This window comes from Passer montanus, unplaced genomic scaffold (genome assembly GCF_014805655.1).
Source record: "Passer montanus isolate IOZ18808 unplaced genomic scaffold, ASM1480565v1 scaffold4, whole genome shotgun sequence".
Classification (NCBI taxonomy): domain Eukaryota; kingdom Metazoa; phylum Chordata; class Aves; order Passeriformes; family Passeridae; genus Passer; species Passer montanus.
The window spans coordinates 5082409-5105156 of record NW_024368818.1 but is presented as its reverse complement, the minus strand read 5'-3'; the positions used below and the strand labels follow the sequence as shown (position 1 = coordinate 5105156).

Sequence of the window (22748 nt, the reverse complement as noted above, 5' to 3'; positions counted from 1 at the left end):
TAAGGAGTGGAGCAAAGTTTGGTGTTCGAGCATCTTTGCACCAATGAACTCGGAAACTCCATGGGATTTGGACTTGGGGTGGGGGGACAGTTTGTGATAGCTGTGCAGCATCCAGAGAGGTGCCAGGGCTGGCTAAATGAAGGCAACTAAGAAATCAAATGTGTGCTTTGTAAACACCTTTTAGGAATTGTGTTTCAGCTTCTTCCATAGATTTTACATGTGATATATCCATCTTTCAAGCCACTGCTCAAGAGTCTGTTAGGGAGAGGGAAGGGAAGATAATCCTGGTGACAAGCCTTTCATCCCCTCTGCTTAGCCTCAGTGCTACAAGTGATGCCCAAGGCAAGGGCAGGCTGGAGAGACCCCAGAACAACACGTTTTCTGAACCTGCATCTCCCTTGTTTCACTTTCTGTCCACTGAAAGGAAGAGTGGCAGGGGAAGGAAAGTGTGCCACCCAGGCATAGGCATTTCCCCCCAGAATCTCCACTGGTGCTCCATACAGGTCACCTCTTGCTTCTTCCCACTGATCAGCTGTAGCAGCCTGTGCAGGGACTTAAAGGGAAATGTTTCACCTTTGACTCATATCCCAGGATTTAAAAATAATCTAGAAGCTGATTTGCAAAGGCACAGGTGTTCTTTAATGTCTTTTCCCTGAGCTTCAAACATCCTTTCCTGCCTCTACATTTCTCCTGCTTTGGTCTCGGGACATTTACTTGTATCTTCTCTGACAGATTCTGGTTATCCCCCTTGTGACCACTTAACTGCTGCTAGTTGCTTTAAAAAGAAATACAGACACTAGAGGAAAGAATCTTAATAGAAGCACAATATGTTCATGTTAATATAAGTACCTATTAACTCTGGGCTTCCCAGCACAAGAGCAAACCATCTGAAAATCAGGCTACGGAGACTGGATAAATCTACACTATTCTCCCTGGTACTCTGCAAGCAATTAAAACTCATTTAAAACTCAGCCTGCAAGCTGAGTCTGTGATCCACAGTGTCCTGTAGCACAGAGTTGTTCAGTGCCCACAGGAACTGTAGAAGAAGAACAGAGGAACAAAGAAACCACCACTGCTTGCATAAATCCTTCATAGGCAAGTCACTCTTGATTGTAGAGTACAAACAGCATGTGGAATTTGGGTATTCAAGGATGTTGTGCTGGGTACAGAACCATTTCACCCCCGTGCTCCCGATGCAGAGTTAGTTCCAGGTCTGTTGGTGGTAGAGCATCCCGACAGAGACGAGCAGTAATTATCCTACCCAAAAGAGGGCAGCAGTTAAACTTCTACGGCACAATTCATGTTATTTTCAGAAAAGGTTTTTAGCAATGACAAATGTTGTTTCAAGTAGCTCAATGACTGGGAATTGTGCCAGAGCCTGACAGTAGAAGCTGTTATTTTATTGATATTTGTCGAAAGGAAGTCAAGCCTGATTATCCATGTTGACACTCAGAAAATGCAAAGTAACATTTAAATTCATAATAAAGGGATGAGGATGCTTTCTGTAAGAGTAAGGATGTTAATAATTTAATTTAAGTCAGTCATTGAGCTGCAAAGTGAATTTCAATGCATTGGAAAAGAGCAGACAGAACCAGAGATCTGCAATCTGTTTCAGAAAGTTTCCTCTGCCCCTTGAGCTCCAGCTGCTGTCGCTGGGGTTGTCCAGTTGCTCTCTGTGCCACACCACGACTTGTCCTTGCCACAGAGTGACTCCTAAGGCCACTCATCAGCACTGTTTTCTTCTTCCTGCTCCTTACAGCAATACTTTGTGGTTCAAGCTTGTCCCTACTGCTATTCCACTGGTAGAAAAGAGTTTTTCTTCCAAATTTCCTGCTTTTCCTCTTATTAATTGGTTCTTTTTTTTTTTTTTTTTTTTTTTTTTCTGCTACTGAGGCTTCTACATTCTGGCCAGGGGAGCCTCCAGAAGCTCATTGCCCAGAACCCCAGAGTCCCAAGGCTGAAAGGGGTCCTGCAGGTCCAGCCTCCTGTGCTGAACTCAGAGCAGGCAGCATAAGGTTACCTCAAGGTGTCTTACAGGAACCAAAACAGGAATGTGCTGGAAGCAATTTACTCTGCTTTGGCAAAACCACGTATTAAACCAGCTGATTCTTGTGCCAGCTGTTATAAAGCCCTCCTAGCTATTGCCACACTGAACAATTAGAATTTTTGCAGCTTGCCACCAGGTTTCTCACCCTGTGAAGGAGATCTTGAAGTGGGCTGAATGTAACAGAACCCAAACACAAGAGTAAAGCACTGCAGAGAGAGGCACTGCCATCACGGCTGCTCAGCAGGCTGCCCCCAGTCACCTCCAACCTGCTTGAGGTTCTTCATTTTGCTGTGACTTTGAGTTACAGGCTTCAAGGTTGTCACTGCAGTAACTACCAAGGCCAAGTGCAAGGCTGCTAGGAGTATGGAATTTGCTTTGGCTAGGGAGCTACATAAGGCAGGGGTTGGTCTTGATTACTGTGTGGAATTTAAGTTCTTTGAGTCAAAGAACAGCAGGAGGCCACTCCATCAAACAGCACCAGTTTATGGGGACATGAAACATGGAGGCACCCCAGAATATTTTTTCCTGTGGGCATCACGTGCCATTCTTAGCCTGGTACCTGTGAGGCACCTGATGTGTCAGGCTTAGCTGTGACAGTAAAGACACAGGCTTGGCTATCACCCTGGGTGACTCCATGTCCCCCAGATGTGTCCTTCTGTAGCAACAAGACGACAAATCTCCTAGGCCATGACAATCTGCACTGCTTTGCTACTCACTGGCCCTGTGTCAGGCCATCCTGACTAGTGGGGACAGAAAAACATCCCTAGGGGATGGGACATTAGTGCACTAGTGCCACTAGGATGGGCACACAAACGCTTGGGTACCACTGGGCTTTAGGAGTGGTGACTGCTCACTGCTCCACTTCTGCCACAGCAGGTGTAAGAATTCCTGCCCCTGCACCACACTCGCTCCTGTTTGTCTGCTCTGGATCTTGGGTTAAAGGCCCAGAAATGCTTTCACATCAATACATCTTGTCATCTGCACTACTCTTTACCTTCACTGGGAAAGCTGCCAAGCACATCTGGACTTGAAAAAAATTTTGAAAACAGCACTAACAATGCATTCCTGCATCGCTGCAAACATGCAGCCACTTGGGACATCAATTCCAGCCACCACTGTTCCCCTGACCTAACCACAGTAGAAAAGAATACTTCCAAATCAGCAAAGCACAGCATTGCAACACACTAAAGGAAACTGTGTGCACAGCAGTGTCAGTGCCTCACCTACAAGCTGGGGTAAATAACCTTTGCTTGTCCTGCTCTGGCACTTCACAGAGTGACGCTTCCCAGCAGCTTGGCCAGCCCCCACCCAGCTGAGGGTGCTGCTCTCTGTGCTCCTGCTCTGTCCCCACGTGTGACACCCTCCACCGACGGCACTGCAGGTACTGGCTCCAACCATCACGTCCTCAGAACCCTTCCTGCTGTGATTCCCATTCCTAGCCCTGGCTGGAATATGGATTAAACTTCAAAAGAGAGCAAGAAGATTGATAACATCAGAGCTACATGCAGGATGAGGCTGTCAATTAAGTTCATTTTAATTTCAGATATTAGTTGGATTTGTTTGACCGCCTTTGTTATTTTAAGAACTAGTTTAAGTTGGCAGGTCCTGCTATGTGGGAAATTGAATGTTAAAACAATCCTTCAGGCCTAAATTGGAATGCACAGTTGGAAATTTCCAAGAAATTGTATTTCCAAAATCTGTTCTGGAAACTTCAAAATTACATAGTCACAGCAGTTCATTTTAATGTTTGCAATTCTGAATATAGTGTGTTAAATATAAAATATAAGCCCTTTGCCTTTTTACTACATTTTTTTGGTTTGATTTCTTTGGAAACAAAATATTTTTACCATGTTTTAGATATATGATTGTAAATGCACTGGTAAGTTCTCCCAAAATATTTCCATTTTGTCAAACCAGTATTTTCCTATGTGAAGTATTTTCTTTGGGGAAAGAAAACCCACTCTGGATTTGAATTCACATCCTTCTGCCCAGGGACTGGGTCTCTAGCACCACAAATAGAGCTCCCTGAGGGAAACAGCCTGTCCCCAGCCAATCCCTGGGAACGGAAAGACAACTTTTTTCTGGGAGATATTTTATGTAGATAATTATTCCAGGATTAAGTATTTTGGGGGGCAGAGCACTGACATGTGTCAGTGTTACAGTCCCTCTGCACAGCAGGGACAAGGCACACATTGGATGTGGATGATGGATACAGAAGAGGCATTATTACTCCTCTTGGTGACATGACATGGGTGTCCCACCTTATTTGCAGCAGATCATCATCATTCCTACCAGTGCTCTGCCATTTAGCTAGCACTTCTTCCAGTGAAAAGGTGCCTGATCTGCAGCAGTCACCTCATTCACCCATGGCTGTGTGGGAGCACATTTTCTGAAATGGGCTGTTTTGAGGTGACAGTTGTGTTCTGGCTGTGCACAGCTCTGCTCAGTGGTGGGCAAAGGTGGAACAGCCAGGGTGGTCTGTGCCCCAACACCTCAACAGCTGCAGAATCCTTCAAGCAGTCCTTTAGCCATACCTTCTTTAGGATCTTTTGGCTGGGCACTGTCTGACCATGCATTCCTGCAGCTGTGGTACAACACTCAGTGGTGACACGAGGCCTCTGTGCGCGGCCACGATGCCAAGAACAACCACAGAACCCCCACAGCCAGGCTCTCAAGGGCCTGGGGACCAGCATATCTGGTTGGTGACAGCCATCTTCTGTTCCACTCAGCCTCAGGCCCTTGTGCTGGGGGATGATGTGCCACCTCTGGAGGCTTTTCCTGGACAAAAGTCTGGCAGGCCAGTTCCAGTGTGGGCTGCAGCCCACGGTGAGCCTGAGGTCAGACTGGAGATCTCCAGAAGTCTCTACCAACTGTGGCATTTTTGTGCTTCTATTGTCTGTTCATCCCTGGTCCCAACCGAAGCAGATCCAGTTGTAAAGCCAGTCTTGATACCTACTGCTCTTCCTGCCAGCCCCTGGTCAGCTTGGCTATCTGCAGTCTTCCTGGTTTCCACCCAGGTGAGTTCCTCCTACTAAAAAAACCCCTTCCTTTTGTTGAGTTCTGTCATAACATCAGGGTAAACCACACTCTACACAGGTGCTTTTGAAGCTGAATTTTGACTTTTCTTACCTGTTAGATTTCATGCCTAGAAAGCCAAACCAAAAAACCTCTTACCCATCCTTCAGTGTTGAGGCAAACCCAAAGTTATAAATAGCTGGAGAACATACCTGGGAAGTGTTGGACAACTGAGCCTTCCATAAGAATGTGCCAATGCACACTTTTGTCCTTGTGCAATGTGTGTTCATCCTTTCCTTTTTACTGGCTGTACTATTGAGCATGATCAGGTCTCTTTTTAGTGAAATTAACTGCTTTGAAATTGGCATCAGACCAGTAAAAGCCACAGGCAGTTGCTGAGCTGAGCTTACTGCTGCTATTGAGGCCAAGAATGACCAATGCTATGGAAAGCAGCTGTCAAGAAGACACAGTAACTCATCAGAGCATGAGGCCACCATGAGAGGCTGAGGAAAGGCTGCCCTCAGGAGTGGTGATTTCATTTTCAGACTTTGCATTACTAAAGATATACTGCATTACTTCAGTGGGTTAACTTTGCCGTGTTACTGAGTTACCTGCAGATCCTTCTCCTTTCTAGTTCAGTTTCCCCTACGGCCACAGAAAGCTATCAGAGCTCTCTTTGGAAAGGAGCAGAATTGTGCAGCCAACTGTTGCCCTGAAAAAAGAAAGGAAAAAACCTCACCCATAGCTTCCCAACAGCATAAAAGCAGGAGAAAAAAAATGCACTGCAACTTATGATAAGCATATTTATGGGACAATTGATGTGGCCTTCACAGGAACAGCCAGGAGTTTAGGGAAAAGCTTTCCATCTGTGGCTACACTTTGTGGCACATGGTGAGCTCCTCTGTGGCACTTGGCTGGGCAAACCAGCACCTCGGGGTGAGCTGTGGCTGCGCTTTGCTCTCAAGCAGCCCAGGGAAAGGGGCAGTGTGGGAGCGGGGCAGCAATGCAGCCTCCCTTGCCTGCACAGCAGCACCCAAAGCTGCAGGCCTGGCTCGCTGTGAGGACACGTGCAGGCTCCCTCTGGCCCAGCAGGACTCCCTGGGAAGGCTGCTGTGTTCTCCCAACAAGGGTGAGACCAACAGGAGGTGCCAAGAGTGTTCTCCCCAACACGTGCCCCACACGGGGTAACCACTGCACGCTGCAGCAAGGCTGGACCATCTTTAAAGTCTTTTTCCTGGCTGCCACTCAGGCCTGAGAGGATCAGCTATCTCTCTCTACCCACGTGTACCTCTTGCACATTCAATTTCCCCATTTCTTACAACAGCTAAGTACCTGAGGCTTTCTTGGGTCGTGAGGATGAGATGGGGTGTGCCTTTATTTTTTGAGCCTCACTGAAGTTTGAGAAACCCTTAAGATCACTCGAGGTCTGCTTCATAAAGCCCCATTTTCTTCACACATTTAAAAAATAATAGACACTGCCACAGGTATTTTTCAACTCACAGCATTGAAGTAAAGGCACTTTGGAAACCACGAGAGCTGCAAGTCAGCGCATCCGTCAGTCCGTTCAAATTTCTGCTGTCCATGTCACCAGGCTCCAGTTTCTTCTGTGAGGCATGGAGCTGCTGTTGCATTTGCAGGTGACCCCAGCTTTATGGATCATATCTTCAGTTTGTTTTGCTAAGATGGAACCCAGGACTCCGTTTTTACAAAAAGCTGCCCACTGTTCACTCACTGCTCAGAACAGAAACACGAAGTAGGCACAGTTTCCATGTTCTTAGCTGCAGCAGATTTCTCTGCCAGGAAAAATATTTTTACACTTTTTTTTGCAGTGTGTGTGTGTGTTTTAATGGTTGCTATTTCTACATTATCTATTCTTAAGATTATTTCCTGTAGGAAAGATTTATTATTTTTAATTCCAATAGTAAATTTAGTAACATTTGCCATTTTCTGCCAATGTTTCTGCATTTTGGGATAGTACCAAATTATATGTTCTAAATTCCTCTTCTCGTTGCAGTTTCTCTAGGAAAGCTTTTAAGGCAGTTATTTCATACCTCAAAAATTACAGGGAAAAGAATTTTCTTGTGCTCGTGAGACCAATTTTCCATCCAGTTCCAGGCTATCGCCTGCTTCCTGCATAGCCTCATTCTTCCATTTCCATTTAAAAGTCAAATGCTTCTCTCCCTCATTTAGCTTTCATGTTGCTCAAGCTAGGCACCTGGTTTTAACTTCCACTGCCAGTTCTTTTGCATCCAAGTAGGAATAATTTGCTTCTCAAGAACTGACTGTTGCTGCTGCTGCTTAGCAAATGTGGCCCTGCTGAAGAGCACCTGTATGAAAGGTTTGTAGAGGCTCCTTTCTGTTCCTGGCAGCCCTGCTATATAAAGTTTTCTGGTTTTTTATAAAGTTGTCTTGGTTGGTTTTGGTTTTTTTTTTCCTTTCTTTTTTTTTTTGTTTGCTTTGTTTTGTTTTTGAGGAAGGGGTATTTTAATACCAACCCTGAATTTTTATAACCTCTGAAAAGAAGATCCTTGACTTTGCAGGAAGTTCAGCAGAAACAAGAATTAGAGCCAGCCTCAGGATGTGGCACAAGGTTTACCTGTCCAAATTTTATAAAATTTACTCCCAAGTTTCTGTTTACCTCTGAAATGTCTGCAAAGGACAAGAGGCTTCTACAGACAGTGCCTGATAAACTTGAAAGATTGGTTTTTCAAATTAGTTCTTTAGGTGAAAGGGGAGTTGGCTTCTGTTCCCTGCAGCACAGATTGTAAATCAGTAATGGTGGAAGCACCTGCTTCCTTCTGGGCTGGTTTCTCTTGTTTTGCTTAGTTGCAGAGATTCTGTATGTGCAGGTGAATTATTTACATTTTAGAAATGAATCAGAGGCAACAGCCAGAGGGGGCAAGCCAGAGTTGTGGCTGCCCTGGCAGCAGCACCATTGCACAGGAAGTGACTGTGTTCAGCTTTATCTATTCCATTCCATATCTATTCCATCCACTGACCTGCTCACTCCAAACCAAGTTTCACCTGGAATCCTGCTCCTTATTCTTAAGGGCCGTGATGACAGAAGGAATAGTCTGAAGGTGCCCCGAGATTCCACATCAAATGCTGCAGGAGAGATGAGATTTGGATCTTATGTTTGCAGCACAATCCCATCAGTAACATTACAAAAAGAAACCCACTAAAACTTCTGCCTTAAAGGAGGATTGAATAACACGTAACACATTGTAGATTTTGATTCAGATTTTTAATAAATTCTGCCAGTAGAAGCTTTCAAAGGCAATGATATATCAATAAATAACAGTTAAATTGAGTTCCTGAGAAAGAACCTACCACATGAAAGAATGTCAGATAGATGTAAATAACAAAAAAATGGCATTACTATATAAAAAAGCAGTAATACTGAATCTTACATGAACTGTCACAACACAAGCACTGCATACCTCAGAACATTCCTTTCATACAAATGTAAACAAATACACAATCATTTTTGTTTAGTTTAGGCTGATGAATTCATATGTTGTTGCTTAGATATCTAAACAATGGATAGGATAGGATATGCTAAAACATTAAGGAATAATATGTGGAATAATATACGGAAAAAATAATGAAGCTCCAGATTTAAAAATAAAATAAAGCAAAAACACATTAAAGGAGTGTTTTCATCAAATGTTATTAGGTCAATCACTTTAAATAGGACTGTTACACTAATCTGAATTACGGATTTTTGTGTGTGTTTACTTATTTAGTTATATATAATATATATGCAAATATGTATGGCTTAATTACCTTTAGTATTCTGATATCATCTTGAATAATTCTCACTTATACATACAAGAAAAATGCATATTTTAACATAGTTAAAAACTGATATTTCAAAGTATGCCTATAATTTGAGAGAAATGAAGGCCTATTGTGCTCCATCACAGCAACATTTTAACCTCTAGACAACGGGACAGAATGACCTACCAACAATGCCAACATTTCCCAATGTCAGTGCCTAAAACACTAGGATCCTAAATGGATACACACGTGGGGTCTGATGTCTGGAAAGCCACATACCTCCAGGTTCCATAGGTGTCCGTGGAGCTGCAGGCACCCAGCCTCAGCCTTGCTGCACCCGGGGCCTTGGCGCGTTACAGGAGCCCTGTGCTGGGAGATGCTCTGGTCTGGATGCTGTGCTGCCTCTGCAGCTGGAGCCACGGCCTCTGAGCCACGGCCACTGTGCTGTTCTCTGCCTGAGCCATGGCCACTGTGCTGCTCCCTGCCTGAGCCAGCCCCATCCAGGCTCCCCCCACAAATCTGCTCCATTGTAATGTTCTGGCTGTTGATCCTCGTTGGGAAATGTGTGTGCCCATGACATGTGCTTGCTAAAACCATCTATTACATCAGACCACAATATCACTACTCAGGTATAAACTTTGCAATCTGTTTTACAAAATTAATATTGGATACAATCATAAGAGGAAACCATCCACACAATACATTATCAACACACGGTTTAAAATGGTCTAATTTTAGACCCTTAGAAAAATGAATCCACAGGACCTGCCTGTGAATGGCAAGAAAAGGCCATTTCAAATAGAAAACCACTGCTCATGCAACATTCTTCACACACTAGACAATGAAATCACACCCAGGTTGCCACTTGCTCACACTTTCTATTACACTCCAATAAGCAGAAGGAAATAAAGCAGCTTTAAGGTTATGTCACAATTTTGAAATGTGGAAAATACATATAATAAACAAAAATCACGGTGTGAATACAATGGCATCAGTAAATTTAGAAAATTAGAGAGCAGTTTTCTTTTTTTCATTTTTCTTCTTCTTCTTTTTTTTCTTTCTTACATTATTGCACAGAGACCTTTCATCACATGTTCTTCAGCTTTATGCATCTTCCTAAATGTGAAGTAAGTGCTATGGATAAAATAAAAATGTAGAAAAGAAGAACAGCAGCATGATTTGTCAAAGTTAATCCCTATAATTTAGTAGGAAAAAAACCCTGCTATAAACAAAATATAAGTGCTCTTTATTTATTTAAAAAACAACGCTGACAGTTGCAGAAGTCTGTAAGTGTTAATCTGAGTAAGGGCGATGCTGACCTCAAATAAAAATAGGCCAGAAATGACAGACTGCTGGCCTTGCTGATTTGGGTGAAGACCAGGATTTCAAGTGTAATTATCAACAAAGTTATTTACAGTAGAACTGACCTGAACTTTCAAGAGTGCCATCTTTAGGACCTGGCCCTGCGAGCTTCTTTTACTCCCCAGGATGTCTCCAGCCTCAGCTGAAGGTACACAAGTGCTGCAGGATCAGCTCCTAAAGGATCAGTTAAAGGCCCTATTGGATTTGAGATTAGTCTTATCTGAAGTACTCTATACAATAATTTACACATATACAGGCTGACAAGCTCCAGTCTGATCTACCACACCTTTGTCTTCTACATCAGACTTCTCAGACTGGCAAACTTCCATTCCAGAAGGTTTGGGATACCTGAAGGGATATCCATTGTCATCAAAGAATCTTCGGAAAGTAAACTCATAAAAAGCATGTTCTGTGTGTTTGCTGTTGGAAGAGGCTAGTGGATCCCAGGTCCTGGTGCTGTCACCACTAGCATCACTCCAAGGACTTTCTTCTTCAACTGGATCAAAATTTGAAGTGTCCATTGGATGGCTGATCTTTGGAACATAGGGAGCTGGCTGCCTACGGATATCGGTAGAGAAGTCCATAGAGTGAAAGAAAGAATGGGCTTTAATATCATCTGCTCCATTTCTTCCAAGCCTGTCCTCAGCAGCACAGCAGAGCTTTGTGATCAGATCAGTTGCCTCAGGGCTCAGCTTGATCTGTGAGGGAATGTGCAGTGTGCTTTCCCAATTTATCACCTGCAGGTAACAAAGGTATTAAGGAACTTCTGATCTGGAAACAGAACTCTTCCAATGGCCAAAGAACTGTACAGGAGCACATGTAACGAGTCATCTCACAGTCTGCATAGTTCACAGCTTCAAGATTTCATTTTCTGTTAGTAATTACTCTAATGAACTAGTAGAAAAAACATTGCTGGCTAGCAGACAAAAGGAACAATTCCATTTTTTAAAAAGGCAAATTCCTACCCGAATGTTTCCATAGACAGATTTGAGAACATACTCAGTTTACACAAAGGAATTATTTCTCTTTGTCTCCAAAATGTAAACTAGGAAAAGTGGTCACAAGACAAATCCTTTCTAGGAAAGAACTATCCTTGCTCAACTTTGAAACACTTATATTGTCAACCACAATTGTCACTGGCATATTAGGTACTAATAGGCACCCTAAGGAATTAAATGGATGAACTTGTGTTTGAGAAATCACAGTTCTGCTGAGAAGACTCATAAAACTAATATTTACCTCTGCAGCTGGACAAGTCAGTTCTAGTCTGATACTCAGTGTCTTCATTTACTGGCAAAGGATGTGTGCTTGCACAGAACTATTTAAAATCAGGCTTTTTTAACCATTGCTTCTTTCTCCAGCAAAATAAATGGGAGTAGGTCTGGGAAGGGTTAAAATTTTGCTACCACAGACTGGAACTTTGCTTCAACTTACCTTCAGCTGGGTTTCTGTGGGTGTGGGAGCCAGGAAAGGAGGCTGTCCCACTAACATCTCAAAGAGGATGACACCAACACTCCACCAGTCACAGAGCTGAGTGTATCCTGGAAGGCAAGCCAAAAGGTTGACCTCCACTAGCCAAGGAGAATGTGTATAGAGCTATTAGAGCTACTTGCAATTAAGTGTTAAAACACACAGCACAAACTTCTGCCTTTTCTCCAACAAAAGGTTTGTGACTTCTGCTTGCTGACCTACTTCTACTGCTGTTTACTTCTAGTAAAGATCAAATCCTATTGTCCTTGAACCTTTCTGAATAACTTATCAACAAAAGTGAGTAATGAAATTATCATTAGAAAGAATGAAGGAGGTTTTTTTTTGTGCCCAGTCCCACAGCTAAGCAGCACAAACTGAACCTCAAATAACAAAAATGTTTAGCAACTGATGTCCACTTTAGATTTAGTGGAGGTGACTCCACAACTTTGAAAGGCTGCTGAAAGACACAGCCTGGCTCTACAGACAGAAGAAAGCCACAGATGACTCTCTGAGCAAGTCATAATCAAAGCAACAACTTTAATCACTTAATTACTGTGACAAGACCAATAAGGTGTATGTTCACGATCTGGAAAAAAAAAATAAACACTGATTTCAATGGAATTTCTGTAATTAAATTATGTAGGATCCAATGTGAAATCTCTGTTAGAGAAGATCAGGCATAGGATCTAGCTTGCAGACAACTCTGAACACCTAATCTTCTCATTACAGTGACCATGTCAGTTCTGCATGGATAGTCACCAAGTACTGTCCAAATCTCTCAAGCTAATCTTTTGAATGCAGGGTGTCCAGAGCAAATAGTGAAAAACTTCCTGTTGGGTTCCACAGGTTCTGGCTGGGAATACGGAGGACATACTTCCACAAGTTTACATCATCCTTGCTGAAGTGGCCCATCTGAATCAGTGATCCAGAACTATCAGCTGGCTACTCACTGATCTGTGCAAACTTGCTAGGGGTCAGAGTTGTATTCCATGAGTACAGATAATCTACTTTATACTTGAAAGATATCACTGTTAAAATTATCCAACACATTTATTAGCAGCCTCACTCAAAGGCCTCAGAGTGTGGACATTACACACACATAGTATGGCCACCCCCAGTGTGGTGATGCTAAACACTGGAGCATCAGGAGCTCTCCTTAATCTGAGCTAAGTGTTTGTGGCCTTCAGAATGACAATCTTACAAAGCAGCAAGCTTATTCAAGGAAAAACAAAATAGGAAACAGGAGAAAAATACAGGTTTACCTACCTTTACGAAGCAGGACTTCAGGAGCAATGTAATTAGGGGTTCCAACTAACGAGTGGGCCAGACATCTCTGGTGCTGCTTCTTAGCTCTTTGTTCCAATGTCTTCAGCCTATCTCCACACCGACAGTTGGACACATCATCCCAGAGATCACTGGGCTCCATGCTGTCTTGTCTGATATGGCTCCCTTTCAAATGGAAGAGAAAGTTCACATTTGTGATCATAAAACTTGACATACAAAGAGAGAAGTATTTACTCACATGCAGAGCCATCTCCTACTCTCACTGAAGAACAGCGCTTGAACTTTAAACCCAAGGTATTTTTTAACACCCTCCCATTCTCAATTGGTTTTTCATATAAAGTGTCCAACAAAATGTCTCTGTCTCAGCACAAGGAAGTATAGTTCCATATGGGGGACACAGAACTATGGAGTATACTTAAGGTAACTACACCAATTGTTTATGACCTCTTTGTCAACAGACAGCAGAATTCAACAGCACATACAGGAGACATATGGATTACTACAAATCTGTGATTAAATTATTTCCCCACCAAAAGAGACCCTCCAAACAAGTATAAACTGAAAAATTACTGCTGCTGCAGTGGACAGCCACATTACTGACAGGGTTTTGAACAGTACTGGAAACAAAAGGACTGGAAACAAGCTAATTGAGTGAGTCAGAGAGACACAGACACATTATATTGCCATTGACTGTTTGTCCAGTTCCCTAATCTCGTGTTTCTGCCAACAAGCAGATGATTGTTTCAAAACAAGTAACACAATATCATCCTAGAAAAAGGGTAAAAATATTACCTTTCTGATAGTATTTTGAATTGTGAGTCCACCTGAATCCAGTACACAGTCCAAAGTCAGTCAGTTTGATATGCCCGTCGAGGTCTATCAGAATGTTGTCAGGCTTGATGTCTCGATGAATAAATCCCATTTTGTGCACACTCTCTATGGCCAAAGTGAGCTCTGCGATATAAAATCTAGCCAGACGCTCTGGGAAGACCTCCATCCGAATCAGCAGGCTCATCATATCCCCACCGGGGATGTAGTCCATCACGAAGTACAAATTGTCTTTATCTTGGAAGGAGTAATAGAGTTTAACCACCCACTCATTGTCTGCCTCAGCGAGTATGTCCCTCTCTGCTTTGACGTGAGCCACCTGATTGCGGTTCAGCACGTCTTTCTTTCGCAGAGTCTTCATGGCATACAGAGCATGGGTGTCCACTTTGCAGGCCAGGCATACTTCTCCAAACGCACCGATACCCAGAGTCTTGATTTTCACAAACATAGATTTGTCCATTTTGGCCCTTTTAAGTCTGTTGTAGTTGGACTCCTTCTGGTAGAGAATTTTCCTCATTTGTTCCTGTTCTGCTTCACAGAGGCCTGCCTTTACAAAGGAAAGCAAACCACAAGAGCTAGTACTGTTACATTCACAGCAAGAGAAAAATAAATGAGCATTCCCACAACACATTTCTCAGAAAAATTAACCAAGAACCAGAAAACATGCACTCATGAGGGATATACTCTCTTATCTGTCTGTTGAGGTATTTCTGAAAAAAGGGCAAACTCACTGTGCCCAAACTTGTTGCCTGAATTTGCAGTATCCGAGATTGGTATGCCTGTTTTGGCTGAACAAGAAGGCATAGGGCAATACTGTCAGAGAGGGGAATACAACATAACAAACCTGACTGTGGGACTTGGTTTACACCTTTCAAATGTGTACTTTGCCACTGCACTCCACTATATGTCTGTGCACCTCAGCCCAGCTTAATTTAAAATGAAACTTAAACCTATGTGCAGCAGTTCACTTTGCTCATGAATGGTTCCCCAGGGCAACTCACATTAGCAGTTCCTACCTTGGGTGCTGTTTGTTTGGTTTTGTGCTGTAATTAAAAAGCTGGTTTTGACCTACACATTCCCAAGTGCCTTGGAACCTCCTTTAGAAACTGTGTTTCTTCCTCTGCCATGAACATCCTCCACTCTCAGCTTTTCAGATCTCCTGAGCATCTGTTCTATAAACTTCTCTTTTTCCCCTCCCAAAATATATACATAAAATCCTCAGGTCTGGTATCCCCTCAGCCACTGCAGCCCAGACCCTGAAGCTATTTCCCTCCTAAATGTATTATTTTCCATCTGCACCCAAGCTGTAGAACAGCTGCCTTGTCCACCTCCAGTCTCCAGAGAGCCTCCCAGCAACTGCAAGTAACATTTCACAGGGCTGTGGGGAGAAACTTCCTGGAAAAGAGAAGCAGCTGGATCCAACCAGACTTTCCCCACCTTTCAAGACAGAGCCTGCAGAGTGCCAACTCTGCCAACTTCAGTGTCTGGCCCTCTGCTGAGAGCCACTGGTGGTCTCCACCAGCAGAAACCCCTGGGCTGACCCCCAGGCTCCTCTGACAACTCACTTCCTGCAGCATGCTCTATTCTTTCTGCACACCCCAGTTCCAAAATTTTGAATTAATTGGCATCAACTGAACTACTTTTGAGAGAAAGATCAGTGCCTGTGAGAAGGGGCCATTGGGATGGTGGAGGGGGCTGAAGCTCACTGATTAGCAGGCTGGAAACCCAAGCATACACCCACAGGGATGCTGCTTAGGCTGATTTAATTTCACATCTGTAGTCTAGGTATCTAAAGATGAATGTGGGCAGCCAGACTGTGCAATGAGATCCCCATGGTATAAAAATTAAATCTGTATGAATAAAGGATGAGGTAAGTCTACAAAAACTTGGAGAACAGGTAGGAAGAAATTTCAGACTGAAGGAAACAGCCAAATCAAAGCAAGGAATACTGGTTTTGAAATGAAAGATAACTAAATCAATCCATAATAGAGGAAATATTTACTTTTTAGAGTAAAATAATGAGCGTGCTTTGTTCTTGCTAATTCTAGAATAAAGAAATATTAAGATAGCCAAAATCTCCTGCATGTGTATTTTCAGTCACTGATAAGGTTTCCAGGGGAAGGAGTTGTTTTTGTTTATACCTGAATTATCTCTGAATGAGGGAAAGCTGAAGAGTCAGAAGAGAAGAACTAGCACAATTAGATCCTGTTATACCTCTCTAGAAATCATTCCCTATCTTAGTCTCAGCAAAATACTCAAGCAACACAATACAACCTGTACTTGCAATGAGGACAAGCTATTAACTGTCACTAAAATGCCAACGTTTCAAGAGATTTTCCAAGAATATTCTCTTAGTTCTAACTTCAGTAAACAAACTCTGAGCTTTCTGGTGCAATGTGAGCACTGAATCAATTGACTCTGGAAACTGACTATGCTAGGGAAAATTGGGTAGTTAATTATTACCCATTATGTGTTAATAACAGCTTTCCTTAGAGCTTATCCTTTAAGGCAAAAGTAGACTAGTCATATTCCAGTCATGCCTAGGAACAAAAAAACCCCTCTTCCAGAAATAAAAATTAAAAACACAACTGCCAGAGCAACCATCAGTGCTTGGCAGCTTTGTTTTAAGCAGCACTATCAGAGAGTCAGCTTAGATTTGAGAGCTGCAGTTAGGCATGAAAGAAGTTCTGTCACCCAAAATGCATCTCCCTGAGACCTGCCTTCAGAACGAGTTCTGGCAATGGTGCCAAAATCAGTTCAAGTTGGTCCAATATAGTTACCTGCAAGACATTATTACTTACATGTGTTCAACAGACAACTTTCAGGCAAGTATTACACAGCCATCTGAAAATATGGCACAGAGACTGCCAAGCTGAACCATGGTTTGGTGAACGGGCAGCAATTATGGAACAGCAAGGAGGAACTAGAGCAAAGAGTTTTGCAAGAGCTGCCAAAGTAATGCCAGAATTATCTCAGCCTCAAGCCTGCATTCTAAGTTCTTACCTATAGCATTGCCTCATTTTACTTTTCTGGTATGAAGAAATACCATTTCACATCCCAGGCTTTTCAAACAGCCTCCCAGACCTGCATCCACACTTTTAAGAGGATACAGTCTGGTATAGGGAGGTGTCTGATACTTACTACTTCAGTGGGTTCTGCCTTTACAATTTTTTTTTACAAATCAAAAATAGCAATAATTAATTTGACCCTACTAGATTTTATTATAACAAAACAAGAATTACTTTTGCCATTTCTTGCTCCAGTTGTAACCTCCTGTTAATTTTCTGCTGGTAGGTCTTTATGACGTTCTCTACATGTTGTTCCATGTAGAACTTGAAGGCAAAAGGTGAGTAGCTCTTTATTCGGGATTCTCGCTTTTCCTCGTCTTTGCCATTTTTTCGCACGGGCACCGGAGACGTCTGAATCTGCTTTTTATCTTTACTTGGTTTTTCAGCTTTAGTGCTCTTGCTGCTTTTATCATTTCGCTCGCTGCTCTCTTCAGCCTTGTTGCCTGTTGAACTGGGGACCACGCGCAGAGTCTGCTCCACGCCCATGCACAAGCAGTTGATATCAAACTGCTCAGAGGTGCCAGGAAGTAACAAATGCTTGGGATAGGGTGGGGGTGGACACCTCAGTTCCTGGTTACCATAATCCACATCGAGCTGGTAGGCATTAGCTGCTCCAGGCGGTGGCACATGCTGCTCCATGATCTCCAGGCCATCCACAGCTGGAGCCTGTGCAGGCAACCATGCGGGGTGGGAAGGTCCCACTGCAGTCTGAGGCTCCGGCCTCATCACTCGCATGCTCTTCACTGGCTGCAGGATATGAGCAGATGTGACTGCCGTGATTGTGTTTGGAGACGTAATGGAAGGATCGGGTTTTCCTGGAGGAACCTGTCTCATAGACACTGTCACTTGTGGCTGTTGCTGGTGGTTGTTGAAGGAGTTTGTTCTGCTTGGCACCGTGGCATCAGGTCTGAAGGATACGTGTTGCCGTGGAGATGTTTCTATTCCTGGGTTTTGTACAGAATCTCTGCGTGATGGTGTTGCTGCCTGCCACTGCTGAACTTGAGGATTATTCATGTCATAGAGGTCCATGTTTAGGCTATTTCTAGATGGAGTTAATAGATTTTGTGGTGGACTGTCTGAAAAATCATTAGCAAAGGCTGGACCTCTGGATATCACATGCATTTGATGAGAAGAAGGACTTGTCTGTTTGTGATGAGAATGTGAGATATACAGGCTTGCTGGTGCCTGCTGAAATGCATGACCAGTATTGTTCTGAACAACTGCCCCTTTATTTGGGAGATTGGCATATCCCCCCTCCTGCTGCATCTTGTTTTGGAAGGATGGGCTTCGTTGAACACCATATCCCATAGGTTCCCCCTGCACCATCATGTGCTGCCTGCTGTAATGTTGGTTGTTGCAGCCATGGGACGCCTGCAGCTGCAAGGCCTGACTGCTGTGATTAGCCACTGGATAATTAATCACAGAAGACTCCATATTTGCAGGGTATGCTTTCTGCTGATGGCTCGTTGGTGTGCTGTGAGTGCCTACTCCAGAGGGTCGCTGTACAGGAGCAGTCATAGCTGAAGACTGAGAAGTAGAGATTAAATAGTCCATGTATGGCCTTGGAACCTCAGTAAGCATATTTGCACCTTCTGCTCCAAAGCCTGTCCCTTCATAGGCTGCATTACTGATCTGATGGTAGGACGGAAAAGATTCATTTGATCCTTCAAAGCTTGGCCTGCGGGTTACATTATTTGGCACAATACCCTTCCCTTTATAAAAAGAATACAGAAGAACGTTAGGAAACAATTCAGGTGAACCAATTACTTTGTATTACTCATGCATCTATACATACACACACACATGCACACTGCTCAGGGAGTACGTGTTTTAAAAACACCTTTCAAAACCTAAATTAAACACTGAACATCTAAAGTTATAGGTGCCAAGTATTCCTACTGATAACAAGCTACTGGCTCACAATAATGCTCATGCCAGGAATCATCAGGGTGTCCTATCAAATCATGAAAATAGAAGCACAAATTCCCTAACTATGATCTCATCCGACTACTCTGCAGCCTGTGTCTTAAAGCTGGACCAGTATTAGCAGTCATTGCTCTCAGACAGGAAGAAGCTATAGAGCAGAGTGTTAAGTACAACAAGGGAAGAAAAAAAGCTCCTGGAAGGACTTTCTATACAACTTAAAGTCAGCATTGCTATAAACTACTAGGCCATCACATAGTCTATCTTCTGCACAGTGAGCCACCTGCTCACACTGGTTTTCTGTTTACATTTCTCTCTTCCATCAGTCTCAAAAATCCCTCTTTCCTTCTCCTTCATTTAAACAAAGGCATCATACAGTTTGTCCTGTATTCCTTCCAGTGTGTTGGACACAGAGTACCCCCTCACATTACTCATCTTCCATCTGGTGGGAAGGAAAATCTTTCAGGGTGTCAACATATTAATCTTAGCTTGAAGAATGTGCAGAGACAAGATAGCAGCATTCCTACAGTGGAAGTGTTAACGGCACTTTTCATCAGTTCTTTGATCTGAGGACAAATTGCAGGTGTATAAAGCACTGGCTGTGCTAAAAAGACAAGAGGAGACTCTGTGCTGCTGTGATGTTTTTGTTCCCCTTCTGGTTCTTTAGCTCTCACAAATCACAGGACTTGGCCCATTTTTACCTAAACCATTTCCTTTTAAAATCCCGACTTCACAATAGCCATACTGAACATTACAAGCTTTTTTCAGTACAGCACACCCCAGCTGGGCCAGATGCAGCACACCTGAGCACAGCTGCTCACTCCTCACCTTGACACACAAGCCCTGCTGCCTGCAGACACACAGGGACGTGCACGGTATTAAGACAGGTTTCTACACAGTGAGGGTGTGCACCACACTAAGTGATACCCTCATAAAGAATGCAATGTTTTGAAATGGAATCAGGTTGGACAAATTCTCAGAGATCTTTAAAGTGAAATCTGTAATTGGCAGCTCTTTTTCCTGTGATAACACAAGGCCAGAATTACTGAGACTGTTCTTACAACAACACCCCTGACAGCTCATCTGCTGGGACACAGTGAGATGCACTGATGACGCTGTAGCAATCCTAAACAACCTAAGAAGTGGCTACTCTGGCCTGGAAGTGGGAAGCAGCCGTAAGACTCATTTGTCATCTCTATCAGAAGGATTCATCCTGAGCCTTGGGGGCAAGCTGACTTTGCTTTCCCTTATCAGAGGCCACAAAACAAAGTAGAAGCAATAACTGTCCTCCTTTGGGACACATAATTCAGCTGTGCAAATAAACTTGATGTCAAGAGAGATATGATGTTCACCTAGATTTGTATACCAGTAAGTCTGTTCTGGTCCAGTGGGGGAATATTTGGATTTGAACAACAGATTTCTGTTTAAGAAGGTGGACTATGAATGTGTACACAGACAACTCTTTGGAAGCAGGTGGCCTTGAAAAGCCAGGTTCACTTCACTGTCTCCTACAAAACTGCTGTGGAACACTGCTGTCCAACACTTCTCCCCAGCGGTGACCCTACTGTAGGAACTAGCTTATTGCAAGAAAGAAGAACACAATTTTAAAAAATCATGCTCACCTGGTGAGGTTTGCTTAATTACACGTACTATCTGTTCATTTCTAGGATCCAAGTAGCTCATCTTGCTGATGTACTCCAGGGCTGCCTCGATACTTCTGCTCCCTGTCTGCTTCAGTGCCCGGACAGCCATCTCCTGTATGAAGCAAACAAGAATTGTGATAAAACCCAAGTACTGGACTGCAAGCTGAAAAGCAGTAAGTGTTCTTACATTAATAGGAGCATTTTAAACACCAGATCACAGCTGCCTGAAGCCAAATGGACTTGTATTTTGAAAGCATTTGCATGCCTTACACAACTCAAAAATTATAAGAAGAAAATAACAAAACATACAACCTACCCAGATTCTAGCAATTAAAGAAGCCTCAAATTAAAATGTGTACTTCAAGAGCCCTAAAAGCAATCTTTGAATAAGGGATGGAAAAGCCAGTATAGTTTCACACTGGATCAAATGAAATGGAAATTTAGCTGTTGGTATTTGAGAGCATGTCTCTTAGTCACACCTGAACACAGTAAAAACTTTATCTTTTCATGAACACCACAAAGAAGCTAATTAGGCAGGGTTGATTTCTGCTCACTAGAGTCCACAGGGAAGAAAAACTGCTGTTTTCAGTACAGCTGAGACATCACCCACTATTTGTTTGGAAAATGAGTGGGCTTCCCAAACTGAAAGCTACGCTGTCAGTCTTTTTAGCTGTATTTTATTAACAACCATGGTAAGCAATCACTGCTCTACTCTACAGCTCTTAGCAGTTTGTTTATACTTTTACTTATAGCTCAGGTATATTAAACACCTTTCAGTGACTCAAGCACCATGTGATTGCAAAGCAAAATTCACAAATCCTCATGAGGCTGCATGGTCTTTTCTGAAATGATGGAGAAACTGAAATACAGAGCTTTAATGCCGAATTTCACTCACAGAACTTCACTCATCAAAAAGTTGGATACTACTCAAAAGTAGTTGCTGAGCACCTTTCTATGATCACCTCCAAAAGGCGATTCATAAAAGATATAAGGGGAGATAAACCTTAGTGATACATGATTAGAGAACTAACTTGAACTTAATCCACAGCTCTTAGGTGGCTGAAGCTGAATGAAATTAATGCCACCACCAAGGATTTGCCTGTAAATGTCAGTACCCTAATCTCTTGCCACTTTATTACTATTTTTAGGGGAATTCTGTCATCACAACCTGCCCACTGAGCGCTGAATCAGAGGGAGGTCGTGCTTCCCTGGCTTGGCTGCCCGGTTGCAGATGTGGCAGCTGGGTTGGCACTGGTGCATGGCTCTCCCAAGGGTCAGTTCTGGGCACTGGCTGGCATTTGGGAACTCCAGCTGGAGCAAAGAGCAGCTTTGCTGCACTGTACACGTCAAATACCCACTAATTGTTTACTTAGCAAGGGAGGCCCATCTCAGATGACACCAATTCACACTTAGCACACAGCCACATGCTGGCACTTGGCATCTTGTTTTGCTTAACCCAGACCCCTCCTACTCCCCCCAAAATGGCAGCAGTTTCTTCATTACTCAGAGGATCTGCTTGTGGAATAGCTATAGCTAGCTGAATATTTTTCATACAATTTATGACTCATAATTCATAGAAACGTTGGTTTCACATTTCCTATAGCTGAAATACTTCACTGGCATCAACATATTACTAAGGACAATTTTAAATCAACAGAAAAATATTATGTATGAAGGAAAGAATGTCCCACAATGTTTTTTCCTCTTTCTTTTTTTCTTCTTGTGGATACATTTCTAAAGTATTAGCAAATGCACATCTTAGTGTTCATCATTCTCATCATCCAGGGACTCTGGGCTTTACAGCCCTGTTCCACATGGCTGCTAACATACTCTGTCCCATTTACAGCAGCTGGATCTAGCCTTAGGTCACAAGTCTTAGTTTCCTAAATGAAATGTTCTCTATAAGCACATTTGGGCTAGTTTGGATGTTGGGTAACAACTGTATTAATGATTAATAAAACAGCCCACATGGTCCATTTCTCCCTCTCTGATCTGTGCTGGCTGTATAAAATTTAAAGAGGCTAAAATAGGAGAAATAGTATCACCAGCATGTTGATATAATCTCTGAAATCATACTGTAACTTTCTCCTCTTTTGCCATTGCCTGTGTCTGCAAAGCAAGAGTAAAAACAACACTTGTCTTCCTGAAGCTGCATGTTCTACCTTCAGCACAGTTTAGGGGGCTCATATTTAAACTTCAGTGGGAATAATGTGAGGGAACAGGCACAATACATTCCACTGAGCACAGCTGGATAACCTAAGAGGCAAGCAAGAGCTTGGGACCAGCAGTGGCAACCTCACCCTTGCAAGCCCCAGTGCAACAGCAGCC

The 22748-nt window shown here is 43.1% G+C and overlaps 1 protein-coding gene across 3 annotated transcripts in view; it reads right to left on the bottom strand.

Annotated features, from left to right (window-relative positions):
• Window positions 1-8287: 8287 nt before the first annotated feature.
• LATS2 (large tumor suppressor kinase 2) overlaps window positions 8288-22748 on the bottom strand; it is a 47667-nt gene continuing 33206 nt past the window's right edge. For all 3 annotated transcript variants that reach the window (XM_039718307.1, XM_039718308.1, XM_039718309.1), the window contains 6 exons: window positions 20400-20532; window positions 17029-18566; window positions 13751-14333; window positions 12941-13123; window positions 11639-11745; window positions 8288-10941 (listed from right to left, as the gene is read on the bottom strand). In XM_039718307.1, the coding sequence (XP_039574241.1) occupies window positions 10447-10941; window positions 11639-11745; window positions 12941-13123; window positions 13751-14333; window positions 17029-18566; window positions 20400-20532 (3039 nt within the window). In that variant the 3' untranslated portion in view covers window positions 8288-10446. The remainder of the gene's footprint in view (window positions 10942-11638; window positions 11746-12940; window positions 13124-13750; window positions 14334-17028; window positions 18567-20399; window positions 20533-22748) is intronic.